The sequence below is a fragment of the Gallinula chloropus genome, assembly GCF_964237585.1.
Source record: "Gallinula chloropus genome assembly, chromosome: 5".
NCBI lineage: Eukaryota > Metazoa > Chordata > Aves > Gruiformes > Rallidae > Gallinula > Gallinula chloropus.
Window position 1 is genome coordinate 24,584,287 of NC_140090.1, and position 16,912 is coordinate 24,601,198.

Consider the following 16,912-nt stretch of genomic DNA (forward strand, 5'->3'; position numbering starts at 1 on the left):
AATGTCTAGGCATGCATATATGATTAAATTGTGGGGTTTATCTAGCTTCCAGGCTTCTTTTGCCTTACCTCTATCAAATCATATATCACTTTTGCTCAAGAGAAAGATTAAAAAAAACCCAAACAACAGGATTTGCTTATCTCCTACACTACAAAAATAAACTGGCTTTGTGCAGGCTTATCATACAAATGCAACAATCTTTCACAGTCAGAAAGAAATGCTGGTCTTTCACAGAGATTTCTGCCTGCTCCTTGCAGGTGGGAAAGCAAAACATGAAGCACCCTTACCCTGCTCAGATGGTATGACAGCACGAGGGCAAGGAACATGTCCAGTTACAGCACAAATATTCAGAGGTGGGCAGACGGGGTGGATGTACTGCTCATGACTGCTATAACCCACCTTGACACCTCTGTAGACCACAAAAGGGTGGCCCCTTCAGAGAGTGGCTCCATGCCTGAGCCTCACCAGGTTAAATTCCTCCTTGTAAACCTTTGCTCCGTGACATCCTGGGAAATCCATGTGCCATCTGCTCTGGAGGCAAGAAAACATTTTACTCTGGGAGCTCCATGTTTTCACCTGGACATAATACACATGGTCACTTTAAAAATACAAGAGGAAACCTTTCAGTGACCTTTTGCAACAATTTAATCTCATCTGGATTTACTACAAAGCCAATAAATTCAAACGCTAAAATGTCAATAAAACTGTCTAAATTTTTGAAAGCAAATTCAGAATTCCCATTAGCTTTTTTCAATTAACTATCCCTAGAATTAGGGCAGACACTGTAGTACAACACTAGTCTAGTAAGACAGCTCCAAAAATAATTTGTGAACACGTGCCTTTCATGCCTCTGACATACTGAAGTCATCCCACTTTATTGCTGATAAAATGCCTCATGGAAGAAATACAAACAACCCCCCCTCATGTTTTACCACAAACTGTCATATTGCTCTTTTATACGCCTCAGTCTCAATAAAACCCATGAATCCCACTGGAACAGGTTTCATGATGGTAGCAGTACCTGTGTGGGAAGGGCTGCTGTGCTACAAGTGTACCTGAGAACCACAGGTCCCAGCAAAGAGATGAGGAGCTAAAGAGCAGCTTAGCAGGACAATCCAGAAATGCTCCTGGGGCAGGTGGTTGAGAAAGGCAGAGAAGAAACTTGTACTTAAACAAACAACACAGCAAACCTGGGACTTTCCACCAAACCCTGGTATCAGCAATTTCTGAGATTAGTGACAGTAATGAGCAAGTCAAAGCACATTTCTCTGCATTTTAAACTCAGAAGACACAGTCCCTTTTCCTGTCTGATATAAAGAGATGCAAAGAACATAATTCCCTATTTTTTTTTTCAATCAGTGCAGTTGGAAGGCACTGATTAATAACATAATTCCCAACTGTATTGTGTCAGACCAAAGGTACTTCCAAACCCCATACTGCAGCTTTGTGAGTGACCGAGAGCAGGGAAGACTGTTTGAACTGAGGTGCACGCCTGCCCACATCAGTGAGATGCACTTTGGAGATTTCCTGAGCCAGAGATGACTATCTCCATACAACAGTCCTCATTTGACTTTTCCTTCTGTTAACTCATCATTTTTAACTCATTAGCATCTGTGGTGATAGGTCACATAGTTTAGCTATAATGTTTGATGAAGAGAAATCTTTAGTCTGATCAAAACCTGTAACCTGATAATTTAATTTGATGCCCCTGAGCCTAAACACTGCAGGAGAAAAACAACCATGAACAATCTTTCCCTACTCCTCCATGCCAGTCCTTCTCCACACTGAAATTGAAAAAATGTTTAGTTTTATATATCTTTGAACTACAGAGCACTAGCCTGATGCCAACAGATGACAGCCTTACATTCCAGAAATATTTTATTTTTAATCATTATTTATTATTTTTAATAATTTTCAGTGTATGCAGCATGCTCCTGATTACTTGTTTCCATGACAACTGAAGACACCGGCACATGTAAAAGTGTATGAAATAATGTAATACAATAAAGACCTCAGTTTCATGAATTATGGAACGCTTAACACTGTGCTTTAGGTCGTCTTACGTGGGCAGTGCATGAGGAAATGCAGAGGAAATAAACAACGTTTTACATCTTGTGAGCACGTGCACTTTTCAAAAGGGAGGAAGGGAACACAGGTCAATACTACACTTAAGCTCTGTTTACCCTCAAGGTTTCTCATTTTTTCCCCATTGTTGCTATTCTCAGTGGAACCTGAGCAGCTGGAATAGCACTGGGGAAAAGAGTGGTGCCAGCACAGACCCTCCTGTGACAAGCGAAGAGGAAGGAGTCCAACTCTGGTTACTAGTTTTGGGGGATAATCTAAAAAAATAGTTAAGCATGTGAGCAACATCACACACTTAACATAGACATGTAGGGCTCTAAGGGACTGTATGTGTTTCATCATGTGTACAGCTGGGACTACAGCTCACAACCCTGACTTTGCAGTGTGATCACATGCCTTCGGTCCTTGGTAGACCCATGCTACCAGACAGATTCAAACAGCATCAATGCAGAAAAAACCCTCATCTTCTAGCTATACATATTTAAATGCCAATATTTCATAAATGCTCCGAAACAGAAAGGCCAGCTTGCCTCTCTGAAATTTAATTACCGAGGAAGACTATAATGTAATTATTATAAACCACCACAAATGATTTAATTACCAGAACACAGAAGTAACTAAAATAGTTCCAAATTGAAAGATGGCGCCACAGCAGAGAATAGCCTAGCCTAGCCTAGCAATGCTTTCCCAGTCCTTACAAAGATTGGAGATAAAACTAATACATAGAATTCAATTTTTCACTGTGCTGCCCTCTGTTAAGCATTTAAGGGTGGGTATAAAACTCTATCAGCGTAAAACAGGAACAACAAATTCATTTTATATCATACATGTGACATACTCTGAGTATCAAATTCACTTAAATTTGTCACCTTTCATGATACAACTGTTTACTTTATCATATACAGAAGCAGTACTAAAAGTTGCTTCCTTTTTTTGGTTCAACTCTTTCTATCATTATTTAAACGTCTGTGTTTTTAAGAGATACACAGAAGCCTCCCTATGTGCAGGTAGGTCGTAACTAGCCATACCTCTGGCCACTGAATTGAGAAATGCAGGAATTGTTATTCACACTACATTCTGAATTGAAGATTGTGTAAAGCAGGTGATACATTATTTTCTGTTGTGCAGCTCTCTTGTGTGCTGTTTGACCTAAAAAAGGGAATCTCTCACAGGGCTATAAATAATTCATCATAGTCATTAAATATTGATCTGGCTTATACCATTCACAGCTGCACAATTAGGTTAGCTTTTTAAAAACAGCTCCTTGTATATTACCCATAATAGGACAGTGTTTACATATTCTCTTTGGAAACTATATTAGCTAAATTTAAAGGTGATGTGTGTTTGTGGGACTGCTTGCTAAGTCACAGGACTTGTTTGTTACTGTCTTAGAAGTCAGTAACTGTTGCTTTAAATATCCTGTCCTGGACACAATTCTGCATGTTTTAGTGAGGTATCTTGGTTTCTATATTTGTCTGAAAGGCAACTATTTTTAGGCTTGGAGAGTCTGCATTTCCATGAGAAGAAGCCTGGCACTGCAGGACAACACTACAGGATAGCATCAATCCTAAATTAATCAGACTTCACTAGTCTTATGTTTTTCTGTTCCAATAATACAAATGCCTAAAGCTAAACACTAGATCTAGGACATCACAGAAATAATGGATTTCTCTTTTAAATCTAAACTTCAAGAGAGAACAGAACTGAGTTGTCACAGTTAAAAACCACACCCATTTCTAACTTCTTAAAACATAAAATTAATGTTGATACAGATATGATTCATTGGTGCATTACTTTAGCTTATCCTGCCAAGATTCAGTTTGAATTTAGTGTAGTTATGAAGATGCAAGCGAGGAGAAGCATTGCGATGAATCGGTGTCAATACTTCAGACAGACATTATCAGATACGTAAGAAATGTTTCCACTCACAGTGGACTTTTTTGGTTTCTTTTTAAGCCATCAAATTTAAATCATTCACAAAACCCACATCCTCTTTCTTAGAACCTGGAAGTACAGTGCATATTCCAAATAAAGGAATAATGGTAGATACCCCTTGATTAATTACAATTAATAATTAATTCTGATTCAATTGCCTGTTACTGAAACTCTATCAAATTAAGCTTCCTTGTGCTCTTCCCCATTTAAAAAATCTACCCATTGCCAGGAAAAAGGATCCATTTTAGCAAGTGTGCCAACTCAGATTTTCATTTAATGTACATTTTAAACTGGCATAAAAAGAGGACTGTATCTTGATCTTATATTTTAACTTTTCTCAGAGATCCTATATCAGGAAACGCAATACTAAAGACCAAATGAGAATGAAACAAATGACTAAATAGATGGCAGATGACAGAGGAGACGTTCTTATGCAATTTTTAAAATGCCAAACAATGCTGAAGACAGCAACGTCCTGCTGAAATCAATGTCGAGCCTCCCATTACCTTCCCCCATGACAGATTATCACCTACAGAGACTGAGGGATTTGCTCAGGCTCTGAATCCAGACCTCTGCAGTTCCCTGTGTGTCTAACTGGGGAGCTCAGTGCCCTCTCTCATTGCTCAGCAAGCTCATTGGGTTAAGGGCATGGATTTTCCACTTCACCTGGGTATGGGCAGCAGAGTGAGCCAGTGATTCCACCCAGGTCAGCAGAGCTGCACCCGCCTACGCTGTGTCTGAGCCTCACGCTGGCCTCCTGAGAAATGTCTGCTGCTAGCGTAAGTGCTAATGAATCCAAACAGCTTTAATGCAAATAATGAAAAGGACTGGTGGCATGAAGTTTTACAGTAGTGATTAACATAATTAGACTCTCTTCTGGAAAAAAAAACCCACATCCATCCATTAATAGAATGTTTTCCAATCGTGTAAGCATTTTTAAACTTGGCTTTCAGTATTTTATCAGTGAAAGCTATATTCTAGTAACACTAGATGTGTAATCCCTTCAAAAAAATGTAAAAACCCTGATTCAATGTGAATCTACAATGCTGCTTTGGTTTTAGACAGTTGCAGGAATCAGATATGGAATAGTTCAATTGCATGACATAGTCCATTATCATACACTTATGTGGTGTTCCATACCATGAACTTTCCTCTACTCTCCAGCTCCACAACCAGTGGTGCTCTGCGCTTTTTCCCATCCTAGCATCAGAAGAAAGGTATTCAATGTCTGAAGGGTTTCTTACTCAGCTAAGGGTTTTGTTCTGTTAATTCTAAAACGGGATTAGTAGCTACAGAAATGAATGCTACTTATTTTACAGAACCTGCTCACAATGACTACGTTTAATTCTTAAAAAGATACCACAGTTACTTGTGAATGTGCACATTTATGAATGTATCCAGTAGAACTACAAAATTATTGACAAAGTTCAAGTAAAAAAATCAACTTTACCTAGCTTTTCTAGGCTTTCTGTGATGCAATAAAACTAATTCACTGTTAACAGTCAGAGGAAAGAATAAACTTCATGTACATTTGCAATTTTTCACTCTGTATCAGAATATTCTTAAAATCTTAGGAAAAGCATTTTATTAAGACTATAAAGAAGTAAGCAGACAAAAGATGGAAATAAACAACCGGGAAGTAAGAGGAAGAATGCGTAATTATTTCCAAGCTGTTGGCATCCAGCTACAGTATGTTTGGAGTAATATGTTGAATAGTTAGTCAGCTCAAATGTATTGTCATTCCGAAGCCATCAATTACAGTTAGGTCCCATGTCAGTCAAGAGCCAGCAATGAACTACTGACATTACTCACATTTAGATGTTTCTATCATGCATGTTTGTTACTGTTCTGACTGAACCAGAACATTGGGTAAATCGTAACACACATTTCCTCTGACATCTGCTAATAAATCACCAAAGGGAGAGGGGAGTTTTAGCCCCACACACCCCCAGAGGGAGGAGTTGTTTATTAGCCAGTCAAGTCTAGAAGATGACCCTAATATAACATAGGGCTTATACAAAATATAACAATATAATGAACAGAGAAAGGAGCAGTGATTTCAGGGTAGGATGCCCCAGGAGACCTCAGCAGGGAGACCGGCTACCAGAGCTCTGCAAGTGGGGGAGATGGGAGCAATTTCATCCCACGGATGGATGGTCCTCTCTGGGGATGAGCTGTCTGTTGAAGGCCCACAAGACACACTGCTCCTCTCTGGGTTTTGGTTGGTTTGTTTACAACCAGTGGTGTAAGGCATTAACAAAGCCTGCCTGACATTCATTTTGTCAGGAATTGAAAGCATGATAACTGGATACAGGAAAGGGAAATTTTTTTCTGAAAAAGCATCTCAGCTTAGTTTAAGCACAGCTTGGTTACAGTCCTCATTTTCTCATCTCTGTTCCTTATAAAATTTTATCTATCTGGGTTAGTAATGAATAAATGCTTTTCATTTCCCTTTATCATTAACCATTAAACAGATAGTTACATCCCTTCAATGTAAATGGATAATGACAAGACATTCCTTACTTGGAGACTGGCAAATCTATTAATGAAGACACCTGGGAAAAGAAGTGGAATTGCTCCTTATCACACTAGTATCTAAAGCCAAAGGAGTAACACAGCAGATTTTTATTTCAACTATGCAGATCATAATGGAGAATTGTCTTTCAGTGGCTGGCAGCAACAAAGTAGTATAGCCCTTTGGTATGTAGAAAAATGATGTTTGAATTGTGACAGACACAGAAGCTATATTGCAGGTCCTTATTCTAAGGTAAACTAAGATACAAACCAAAATAAATTAAAGTAAAATTATGGGCTCTTTATTATCCCTTTCTTTTCCCTCTCTCAGTGCTCAGCATTCTTTTTTTGCTAAATATAAGATACCACTTCTTAAGCCACAAAAGTGTTTTCTGCTAGCTACAGTGTTAGAATTATCTTCAAGCATGTTTGATCCATCAATAATTCAGCAATCTTCTCTTACACAAGGGCGGGTAACTGCACCAATAACAATGGAGGGAGAATATTACACCCTTATCAACAGGTATTGATACAGAGTTCTAAGGCACAGCCATCATCTCGGCAACAATCTATGGACTAATTAACTATTAATAGCTGCTTCTAAGTCTCCCACAGATTCCCCCTTCTTCCACAACCTTCCCCATGGTGTAGAGATCAGGTTGCAGCCATCCCACCGAGTGTAAAAACCACCATCAGACAGCTGTTTTTCAGCCAGATGGGTGCCAGGGAGCCACAGCAGGGAATGCCAGCAGTGCAGTCACAACAGTCCTGATTTCCTTCCCAGACCTTGCCACAGTCTCTGATGTACGTTGTGTACAGAAGACCAACACTGACGCCTACCACATGAGCCTCCAAAAGAGCTTTGAGGAGCCCGTTACACCACTGACTCCTCAATAGCCAAGCAAAGCGCTACCAAATATCTGTAGCGTTTCCTCTGACAAACCTTATCACAGAAGCAGCTCTGGAGTGCTGGCAGTGATGATGAAGCAAGGTTGAGTTCTCCCTACTCTCTACTGCTTGGCCAGACAGGATTCAGTGAGAGCACAAAAGTATTCATCCCTACCAATGCTGTCCTCAGCACACATCACTTTACAGTTCTGCCCAGGGTGCTTACAGAAGTTACAAGAGGATTTCTCACCTTCATGTCCAGCCTGCTGAGCCCACGTAGACTCTTGATAGCGAATGCTCTGCTTTTTTTTGAAACACAGGAAAACTTCCACACTATATACACATAAAGTCTTAAGTTGCATTCATCTTCCCACGGTTCTATGACTTCCCTACGATGGTTCTTGCTGAGGCAGCCACCAAACCCACTCTGACGTGCAGTTCTAGCAGCTGGTGCTGGGACAATGGTATTTTCCCTCTGTGGACCCATAACTGCAGCTCTCAATCCTTTGAAAGATTTGTCCTCCTTACCTGCCTAACTGCCTAACATGTAGTAACACATCCTTTGTAGATCACTCGCAATGATGATTTTCTGCTTTTGATATAAAACTGTTCTCGCAGATAACTTACATCCACTTTAATTTACTATTATATTTTCAGAAATAGCTAAAAACTTAAATCCTTACCTTAAATTTATCAACTTCTGCCTTTGAACATGTTGCATGATAAGACAACACCTGTCCCAGAACAAAAGATAAAAAAACATTTTAGTAGACTTGACAAGTAGAAATAATAGGGTTCTGTACTGCAGTCTAATCAATGATGTTTAAAACAAATTTAATTAATATTTATGCATGGTAATTCAGTTCTGAATGTCAGCATATAATAACTAATTGCAGGTTATCAGATATACACTTGGCATTTATGTTGCAGGGAATTTTACAGGGAGTCATGGACAGTAAGTAATTTAATATTATAAGCATTCCTACATTGTTCTCTTAAAGGTCTACAATTAAAAAGAAAGAGTTTAATGTAAAAATATCAGAAGATTTATAGTCTTTAAATAATGCCTTGTGCTATACTGTAAAGCTTTAATGCCTTTGCTAGTGGCACATCACTGGATGCAAATTAGCACCTCTATGCTATGCCTGACATGCTCTTCGACACCATTCAGGAGATGAAAACATCAGATATAATGCACAAACGTACCGCACCCCTCCGCCTGTTACCTGTAAGCATGCATACGTTTACATGATGTACATCACATCCTCATGTGATAATACTAACATGGAACAAGCACTCCAGAAGGTTCAAGAGCCATCCTGTATGTCAGACCCACCCACGTCTGACTGCGGCACCAGGCCATAAGGGAGCCCACAAGCCAGAGCACTCCTAGCAAGGACAGGTCCTTCACACCACACAGCAACACCCCATCTGCTTATGTGCTAAAACTTTGATATATATTTCTCATTTTGAAATGGTTTTAATCTGTGAGCGTCTCTGTTATTCATATCAATACCTAAACTCTATCTCAAATGCCCTTGGCTTGCAATACCTTGTGGCAATAAGTCCCAAGATGTATTTACTCATATCAATTTTAGAGGTGTCATCTTTTACAGTAACAGGAAATCATTCCTGCACTATAAAAGAATAAATAACAAACACCAATTTACTTGTTCTGTCCCATGTTTTACTTTTTATAACTATACATCATATCCTTCCTCAAATAGTATCGATTTTTCTGTCTAACCATGTCATAGATTCTCTCAGAAATCTGTAAGATTAGTAAAATTATGTTTTCTGCTATGACAGATTAAACTCAATACCAAAATTCTCATCAAGCTTCTCCTGTACCTGCATTCATTATATCCTTCAAGATTTTTAGAGTCTTCCTTAGTATTGATTATTCTAATCTTTTAATCATTTGCAAATTTTGCACCCTCAATATATCAAATAGTATTTATCCTGGTTTTGACCATATGGCATCCTACTGTCAACCTTTCTCCATTATTTATTTACATTTTAATCTTCTGTTTATTAGCCAATCTTATGAGAATACTATACAAAAACCAGCATCTGTATATATGGATAAGAATTTTATTACGCTATATATCAAATTGATTTATTTTACATCTGATATCAATGTCATTTTCAAATGCCACTCATTGCCACCCCAGCTAAATACATAAATACTAATGAAGTATTCTATCACTGATGCATTCAGAGCCCTTCAACATATACCATTCTTTTGTTCAATACTTTTCTGCTGTATCTTCAATCAGTTTATACAAATATTATCATGAGTTGTAGCTCATTTATAGAAAGAATTACTCTCCACTGAGGCATAGTGGCCATTTGTCAAACCCATAATCTACATTCAAGATATATGGCTATTAGTCTTTTTTAGATCAAAAGAAAAGCAGCTGTTATTTTAAACAACAAAAAAATTAAATTTCCTTGATTTCAGTAGTAAATAACAAGCTTCTATGTTAACTTTCATCCCTCTGTATATGACTGTGGTATCTGGAATTGCCTGTTCTTCTTGCCAAGAGCAGCATTCATTCTTAGGTGTAATGCTTCAAAAATACTTGGGGTATGTGAGTGCTTATAGTAATTCATGACTATGATATGTAAAGAATAAGGAATCTTGCAGGAGGCCTGAAAGGGCAAGTTTTATAACTTCTCTTCCCTAAGTGAACACATATACAGGAAGAATAAAAAGTTGTCTCAGGCTTAGAACGTTTTCTAACACAAGCAGTCCTGCTGGCTTCAGAACGCCTTAGGGTGCCTGTGTGCTTTACAGGATAGATCCCCAATACGTACATGGACATCACTAACTGAAAAGTGAAGGGAAAAAAAAAAAGACACCATCTTCATAGCAATCCTGTTTGGTTTGATTTTTGTTTTAATACAGAGAAACTGATATATCTCTATCAGACCAATGTTTTTTTTTTTTTTTATGGTTCTTACTGTAATTGTGAGTACTGCTTAAACTCAAAGGAGTTACACAGCTAAGGAGCACACATCAAGGATAGCCACATAATTTTCTTCTCTTAGCACATGTGAAATATAAACCAGTACTGAAATCTTAGTGACATGATCCTTTTATCAGAGGAAAACTTTAGGATTAGTCTTGCATTATGGTTTTTAAAAGATATTAATTTTCGTTCAATCCAAACCATTCTGAATTATTGTTTTAGTAGGAATAACAGAAATTTGCAAAGCTATCCTCAAAATTCCAAGCTTTGTTCTCACCAAGATTATTTTTAATGCAGTGTTTTAAAATCTCTAGAATGTTATATAGAAAATAGTGGTTTATTGTTGAATGACCTTATAGAAGTTTGAATAATCATAGTAATCATATTTTAAAAATATTTTGGTTTAGAGTTTCTTTCACAAGAGCTGGCAGATATCATTCTCTGTGAATGGGGTATGTGTGTATGCATGCACAGGAAGGGAAGTTCCTATAAAGGCAACAGACAAAAAAAACAAAAAAAGAAAACTTGCCATCCATTTAGCTACCCTATATGTATTTTATAGAAAGACATGAGGGGTTGGAATGCTAGGACCTTGCATTATGTATTGGCCTTGACACACAGCAGCGTGCTGAGCTGCCAGCCATCCTGCTTTGACTTCATTCTAGCAAGAATATATCTGATAAGAGTTCAGCAGATGTTACTAAAAAACCCCTGTGGTGATGACCACTTTTTTCAAAGTTCTCCTATTCACAGTGTGTTTCACTTAAACACTTTCACAACACTAAAAAAACCAAGCTATCCATAATACCAAATTCTAAGGAATTTTCAGTTACTGATGGGCAAGAAAATGCAAAAAATGTCTAGGTTATTTCCTAGTATTACATCTGTAAGAAACTAGATTCTCCATCATCATTCTCCCCTCTTCTAATGTAAAAAACATAGGCAATGAATGAGATACCTATATTCAAAATTACTTAAACTGCTCATGAGCTCCACAGCTAAGCACACCCTAATAAAGTTTCCCTTCAGCATTACCTTAATAAGACAACACTCTAAGGTGCAGAGAGATAGATATAGAAAATGATGCTAATTACAATAAATTCAGAAACAATATGTTTCTTTACATGAGACACTTGTAAGCAAGAAAAGGTTATGTTAGAGGTACACATACATCAAGAGCCACAGACTGTTTTGCCCAAGATTTCTTCACTTGGTCATACATAATTGTGTTGTTGATGCCCAGGCCACAAAAAATAACAAAAGCCTAGAATTAAAAAAGAGAAAATAAAGAAAATAAAGTCAATTACAATTAATTTATAAAACAAACACAAAGATGAATGCTGGCTTAATCATGAAAAGGAATTGCATAGAAATATTAGGAATAATCACGCTTAAGCAGGTTATCTTGAGAATGCAGGTAACTCACTGGCCTCAGCAAGATGAGATGATCAGATGCAAGAAAATGGTTTTAATTAGGATGCAACCTTATTAAGTGAGGAGTTCTGAGAATTAATGTCAAACCCCCTCCCTAGAGCAGCTGAAGCAACATTACCCAGAAATACCAAATCCTCCTGAAAATTATGTTATTGCTATAAAATCAAATGCCTCTTACTTCAAACAGTCGCTGATCAGCATCGTCAAAAGGTTTCCCATCAAGCCTGTTCAACACTTGGGCTACCCCTTTAGAAAGAATTAATATGAATCATGATCTTCATTCATTAATTCACAATGCAAAGTTGGTAAGATTTAAAATGCATCTTTCAAACCAAAAAGCCAAACTGCATATATTAATTCTGAACAATCACCAAACAGATACAAAGATGTCAAAGTCTGCTTATTTTGATACTAGGACTCAATGTATTACTTTCAACTGTTGTTCTTTACTCTCCAAGTATAATATTGCAAATCTAAAAGTCACTTGCAGAACTTTTCACTAAAGGTTAAAGTTCACTTTGGGAAAGATCTTGAGCATTTGGCCAATAGCAATCATGGAAGTTATCAATTTGAAGTTACTAATATAATTTGCTCAATCAGTATTTTCATTCCTAAAATCCTAGTTGGTTTAGCATCACCTGGGTATTTAAGTCCTTTTTTCCTCAGGACTGGTCCATAAATTTACAAAATCAATGAAAAAAAAATAATTTTCTTAAACCACTTGAAAAAGTGTTCAAAGATCTTGGCTGTAGCTGAACTAATACTGAGTTCTACTGCAACAAACAGTTCCGATTTCATTTAGCTGCAATATGCCCTTAGAAAAATACTGTTAGAGCTATCAGCTGTCAAGGGTTCAGTTTCTTTCTACTCCTTTAAGGTAACACCTACTTCACAACAAACTATGAGCCCTATCTTTAAAAGGCTCAATTTCCACATCACCTCTGTTGAATAAACTTAAAGATCCTGGTCCTGCATGGCACCAAGAGCCTTCAGCAACACACTACTGATCTCAACTCTTGTGGACAGCCACAACACACAGGGATCTAAGTCTTGCCCTGCTGGATTAAATTCCTATCACTTTAACTTGAATTCTTTTGTGGAAAATTAGAGGAATCTGTCACTATTATTTACAATTGGCACTCCTTTTTGTCCCAAGCCCAGGTCATAACGCAGGGGCAATTGCAGGTCTATCATTGCTGAGAAGCATCCCATCAAACAAGCAATAAAACCCTGTCACGTCCTGATCCAGCACACACCACTGCCACAGGCAACTCTGAAAGCTGCACAGCCTCTCTGGTAAGTCTTCCCTGGCTGTGTAGTTTATCATTAAAGAGGGAAATGACCACTTTGCTAGACTTCAGAAACAGTTGCCCAAGTTGTATGCAAAAAAAAGGGACTCAAGAAAATTATCAGAGAGTATCAAACATTTTTCACTAATATTGTTAGAATTTCTGTTTTCATCTCATTAGCCTTCGAGTGTCAATACAATATAACAATGATACAATGGGAAAGCTGAAAAAGTCCATACAGTATCCAAGTCAAAACATCCCTTCTTGGATACTTAGCATGCATCCTAGGTACCGTAACTTCTTAACAATATTCAGCTGGGAAAAAGAAGAAAAAGGAACATAGAATTAAAAATACAGAATTAAATTTCCATTAGCAGAAAAATGGTGCAGCTGTAAGGAAGGCCTTACCGATTATTTGGTGGTTGCTATTCCATATAGGAACACACAGTACAGACCTTATATGAAAGCCAGAAATCTGGTCAGCCTAAAATGTAAAAATGAGAGTTTCCATTAGTGGTAGGTACCATTTGCGATCTTCTACACTCTAGTACTCAAAACATCAAGGACTAAGCTTACATTTACAAATGTCATTCCATATAGATCAGCTCTCAGAAAAAAGAAATCCTGCTGAAAGCTCATTCACAGTAAGATTAACCAAAAGTCACAAGTGTTATTCTAAAACGTGTCAACCCTTTCCCGCTGCAAAACATCGCCAACTTTGACATAGAAAGATTACGCTATTTGACTTTGATTTGGAATTAGAGACAAACTGCAATCAAGACAATATCCAGACAATTCCTGCACTACTTACACTGGTGGATTAGTGGAGACAACCTCTGCTTATTCTTTAGGGTCATTGCTGCAAAATCTAAAGAAAATATTTTTTCAAGAAAGATGAGGGGAAAAAGAATGGAATGAGCCCACTCGAGAGATCGGGAGATGTTCTCTTACTAAAACTGCCAGTGCTGCAGGCAGTCTGTAATAGCAGAAAAGTAAAAGACCAGCAGTAATTCATATACTGGAAGCAGGATGGGATCACTGGGATATCCTGGCTACCGAAAGATGCACCTCAGGTTTTACTAGAGTACTGCTTATTTGTACATGCTCAGAACTCATCACTGAAATCATTGTGGAGCGCCAGCTAACATCCATGCCCCAATGTATATCTTAAAATGAACTCAATGAAAATATTTTAGTGTTCAATTCTCAGTGACTTAGTTGAAAATTTACCATCAACACTTGAAAATGACAGTTAGTAGCAGAGAATAGAATATCTGTTTGTAACTACAAATGCATGTTTGAGTCTAAGTCACAAGGGATAAAGTATTCTTACTACACTTGACTGTCTGTAGAAATAACTGTTTGTAACAACTGAATTTAAGTATTAAATTTTCACAGGACCCCACCAAAAAAAAAAGATGGCTCTTTATATTGTTTTCTTTTTCTCTGTATAAATTGGGCAATGGCTCTACCTTGAAAAGGACTAAGTATGAAACAAATAAGAGACAGCTGAATTATTCAGGACATGTTAAATTAAAAGTACAACTACAAACATTTCAAGGATTGGCATGCTTTATTTTAGCATATCTCTTTGGCCTCAGGCATTAGACCAGAAATAGACCCCAGGCATTAATGGTACTTTCTGAAATTCTGAAATGATTAGCATCAACACAGTCTTCTTGTACACTTTTACAGCAGGCTCCTTTTATTTTTATAGTTTTGAAAATTTCTGCTGGTTTGTGAGATAATCCCTTTACAAACACATGGAATAAAACTAGAAACAAGCAAACCCTCAGCATGAAGCACTTCCAAGCACACTTAACTGTGGTAATATATTTTGGCAAGCGTGCTGACCAAGGCTGTCCACTGATTAATGTGCTGCCCAACTGCTGGCCCAGTCCCCTGCAGTAATACTGTTTCCCTGGATAGAATTCAGTGAAGATTTTGTTCTTCCATATGACTCATATTTATTTAGGTGTTAAGTACATGGTTTATCTGTATCTACGCCTTCCTAACAGAAGCTGGAATTAATACCTACGGATACATAAACAACTTTTATTAGGAGTGATACGTATCTTAGAGTAATAACTAATCCAGTGTGTATATTTTATTTGTGCAAATTTAAAGGTTAGTTGGCTAAGTTAGACCACAAACAACATTTGTCTCTCTAGACACAAGTTCTGTTTTCACTCTCTGTGTGTACGGTCCCAGTCACCCCAACAGATAAGAACGATGGGGCTGCTAACACTGAACACTACCAGAAGAATTTCAGCAATAAAAATCAGCCATCACTTATAAAACACTACTTATAAATAGAAAAAATGAATCATGGATAAACAAAGTAACTACCTACAGGCATATACCGATTCAGTATGAACTAGCCCTAACCCTGTGTTTACTGTCAACATCAGCAGATCAGGAGGAGGGCCTACTTGTTATAAAATGAATTCAAAATAAATATTCACACTTTACAGTGTTTCAAAATTGTATTATATTAGTTGCAATGCCAAAAGTGAGATGTATATTTAAGCTTCTAAAAATCTCTTACTTCAGCATCAAAGCGAGGATCCTGATAGGCATCACTGATGTTCACTGGGAGACCCGTGGAAGCTACAAGTTCAGCAATGCTGTTATTTATTAGCCAGTCAGAGTAAGAGGATGATTTCTCCACGTTGTCTTTGAAACTTTCAAAAGGTGTAACAAGGGAAGAAAAGGATACAGTTAACATTGCTTGAAAATCAAAAATGTCTTACAGGAATATTCATAGGAACAACAGAACCATCCACAGAAAGGATGCACAGTAAAATGCTTGGAAGACTTAATCAAAGTGAACGCATTGATTTTCTGGAGACTAATTCAGCTAAGTCACTCATTTGAAAGAAAACTCAATATTCCTAAAAGACTATAAAGAAAGATAATAGTAATGATTTCCACAAATAAATCAAAGTGTATCAACTTTCATTTGAGATTAGAATTTAGAGTGATTGTAATAAATGTTATGTGTATACTTTGACAGGAACCTCTACAGAAATATAATTTTTTTTGAGCTAAGTAGAAAATACACATTTATAATTTAAAACATATTTCAGGACATCAATACTTGAGAAGCAAAAAAATCTTTATGGATAAGAATCTAATTTCAAACACATAGCTCCCATTTCATACCTTGAAAATCTGGATGATATTATCATTATAATGTAAGACTCTTTAAATCAGGACTGGATTATGGGTGTCAGGCATTAAGCAGCAAATTAATTCAAGTAAAAGAAACAAGATAAAATTCAGGAAGAAGTTTTAAAAGTATAGTCTACTATGTTGTCTCCATTCCTAGCAAGTGCTTTACAACCTACACTCTGGAAGAGAGGCACTCAACTTTCACTAGGAGGAAATATCAATGCTTAATTCTGATGCAAATTACAGCCAGCTGGTTCTCTCTCCATTCTCAGCAGTTCAGAACACTCAGAAGCTACTCTAAAAATCACAAGCAATAATTTTCTCCAAACTGTGGAAAGCTGTGAGTGATTCCTGCTGGACAGATGCTGGCAGCTGCATGCTGCCATCTCCCCACCTTGCCCACATATAAGGAAAAGCACCACAGGCCAGACAGCAGAGTAGTGCTGCGCACTCCCCTTACGCAGCTGCTTGTCTCGCTAGCTTCCCCTGATACCTGAGTGTACATCACCATTCCACGGACACAGGGTATCAGGGATTTCAGCATTTTCTGTCTATCAGCCAAATCTGGAGAGAGCACAGATATTTTCTCCCACCAACCCAAACTCTGGCTCAGGCAGCTGA

General features: G+C 37.6%; 1 protein-coding gene across 1 annotated transcript in view; it reads right to left on the bottom strand.

The window, feature by feature from the left end:
• The window catches only part of PDE11A (phosphodiesterase 11A), a gene marked incomplete at both ends in the record, with an annotated part of 130,917 nt that overhangs the window by 48,377 nt on the left and 65,628 nt on the right, over positions 1–16,912 (bottom strand). Inside the window, 5 exons of the mRNA XM_084264499.1 lie at positions 8,103–8,153; positions 11,566–11,658; positions 12,007–12,074; positions 13,526–13,601; positions 15,666–15,801. Coding sequence (XP_084120625.1) covers positions 8,103–8,153; positions 11,566–11,658; positions 12,007–12,074; positions 13,526–13,601; positions 15,666–15,801 — 424 coding nt within the window. The remainder of the gene's footprint in view (positions 1–8,102; positions 8,154–11,565; positions 11,659–12,006; positions 12,075–13,525; positions 13,602–15,665; positions 15,802–16,912) is intronic.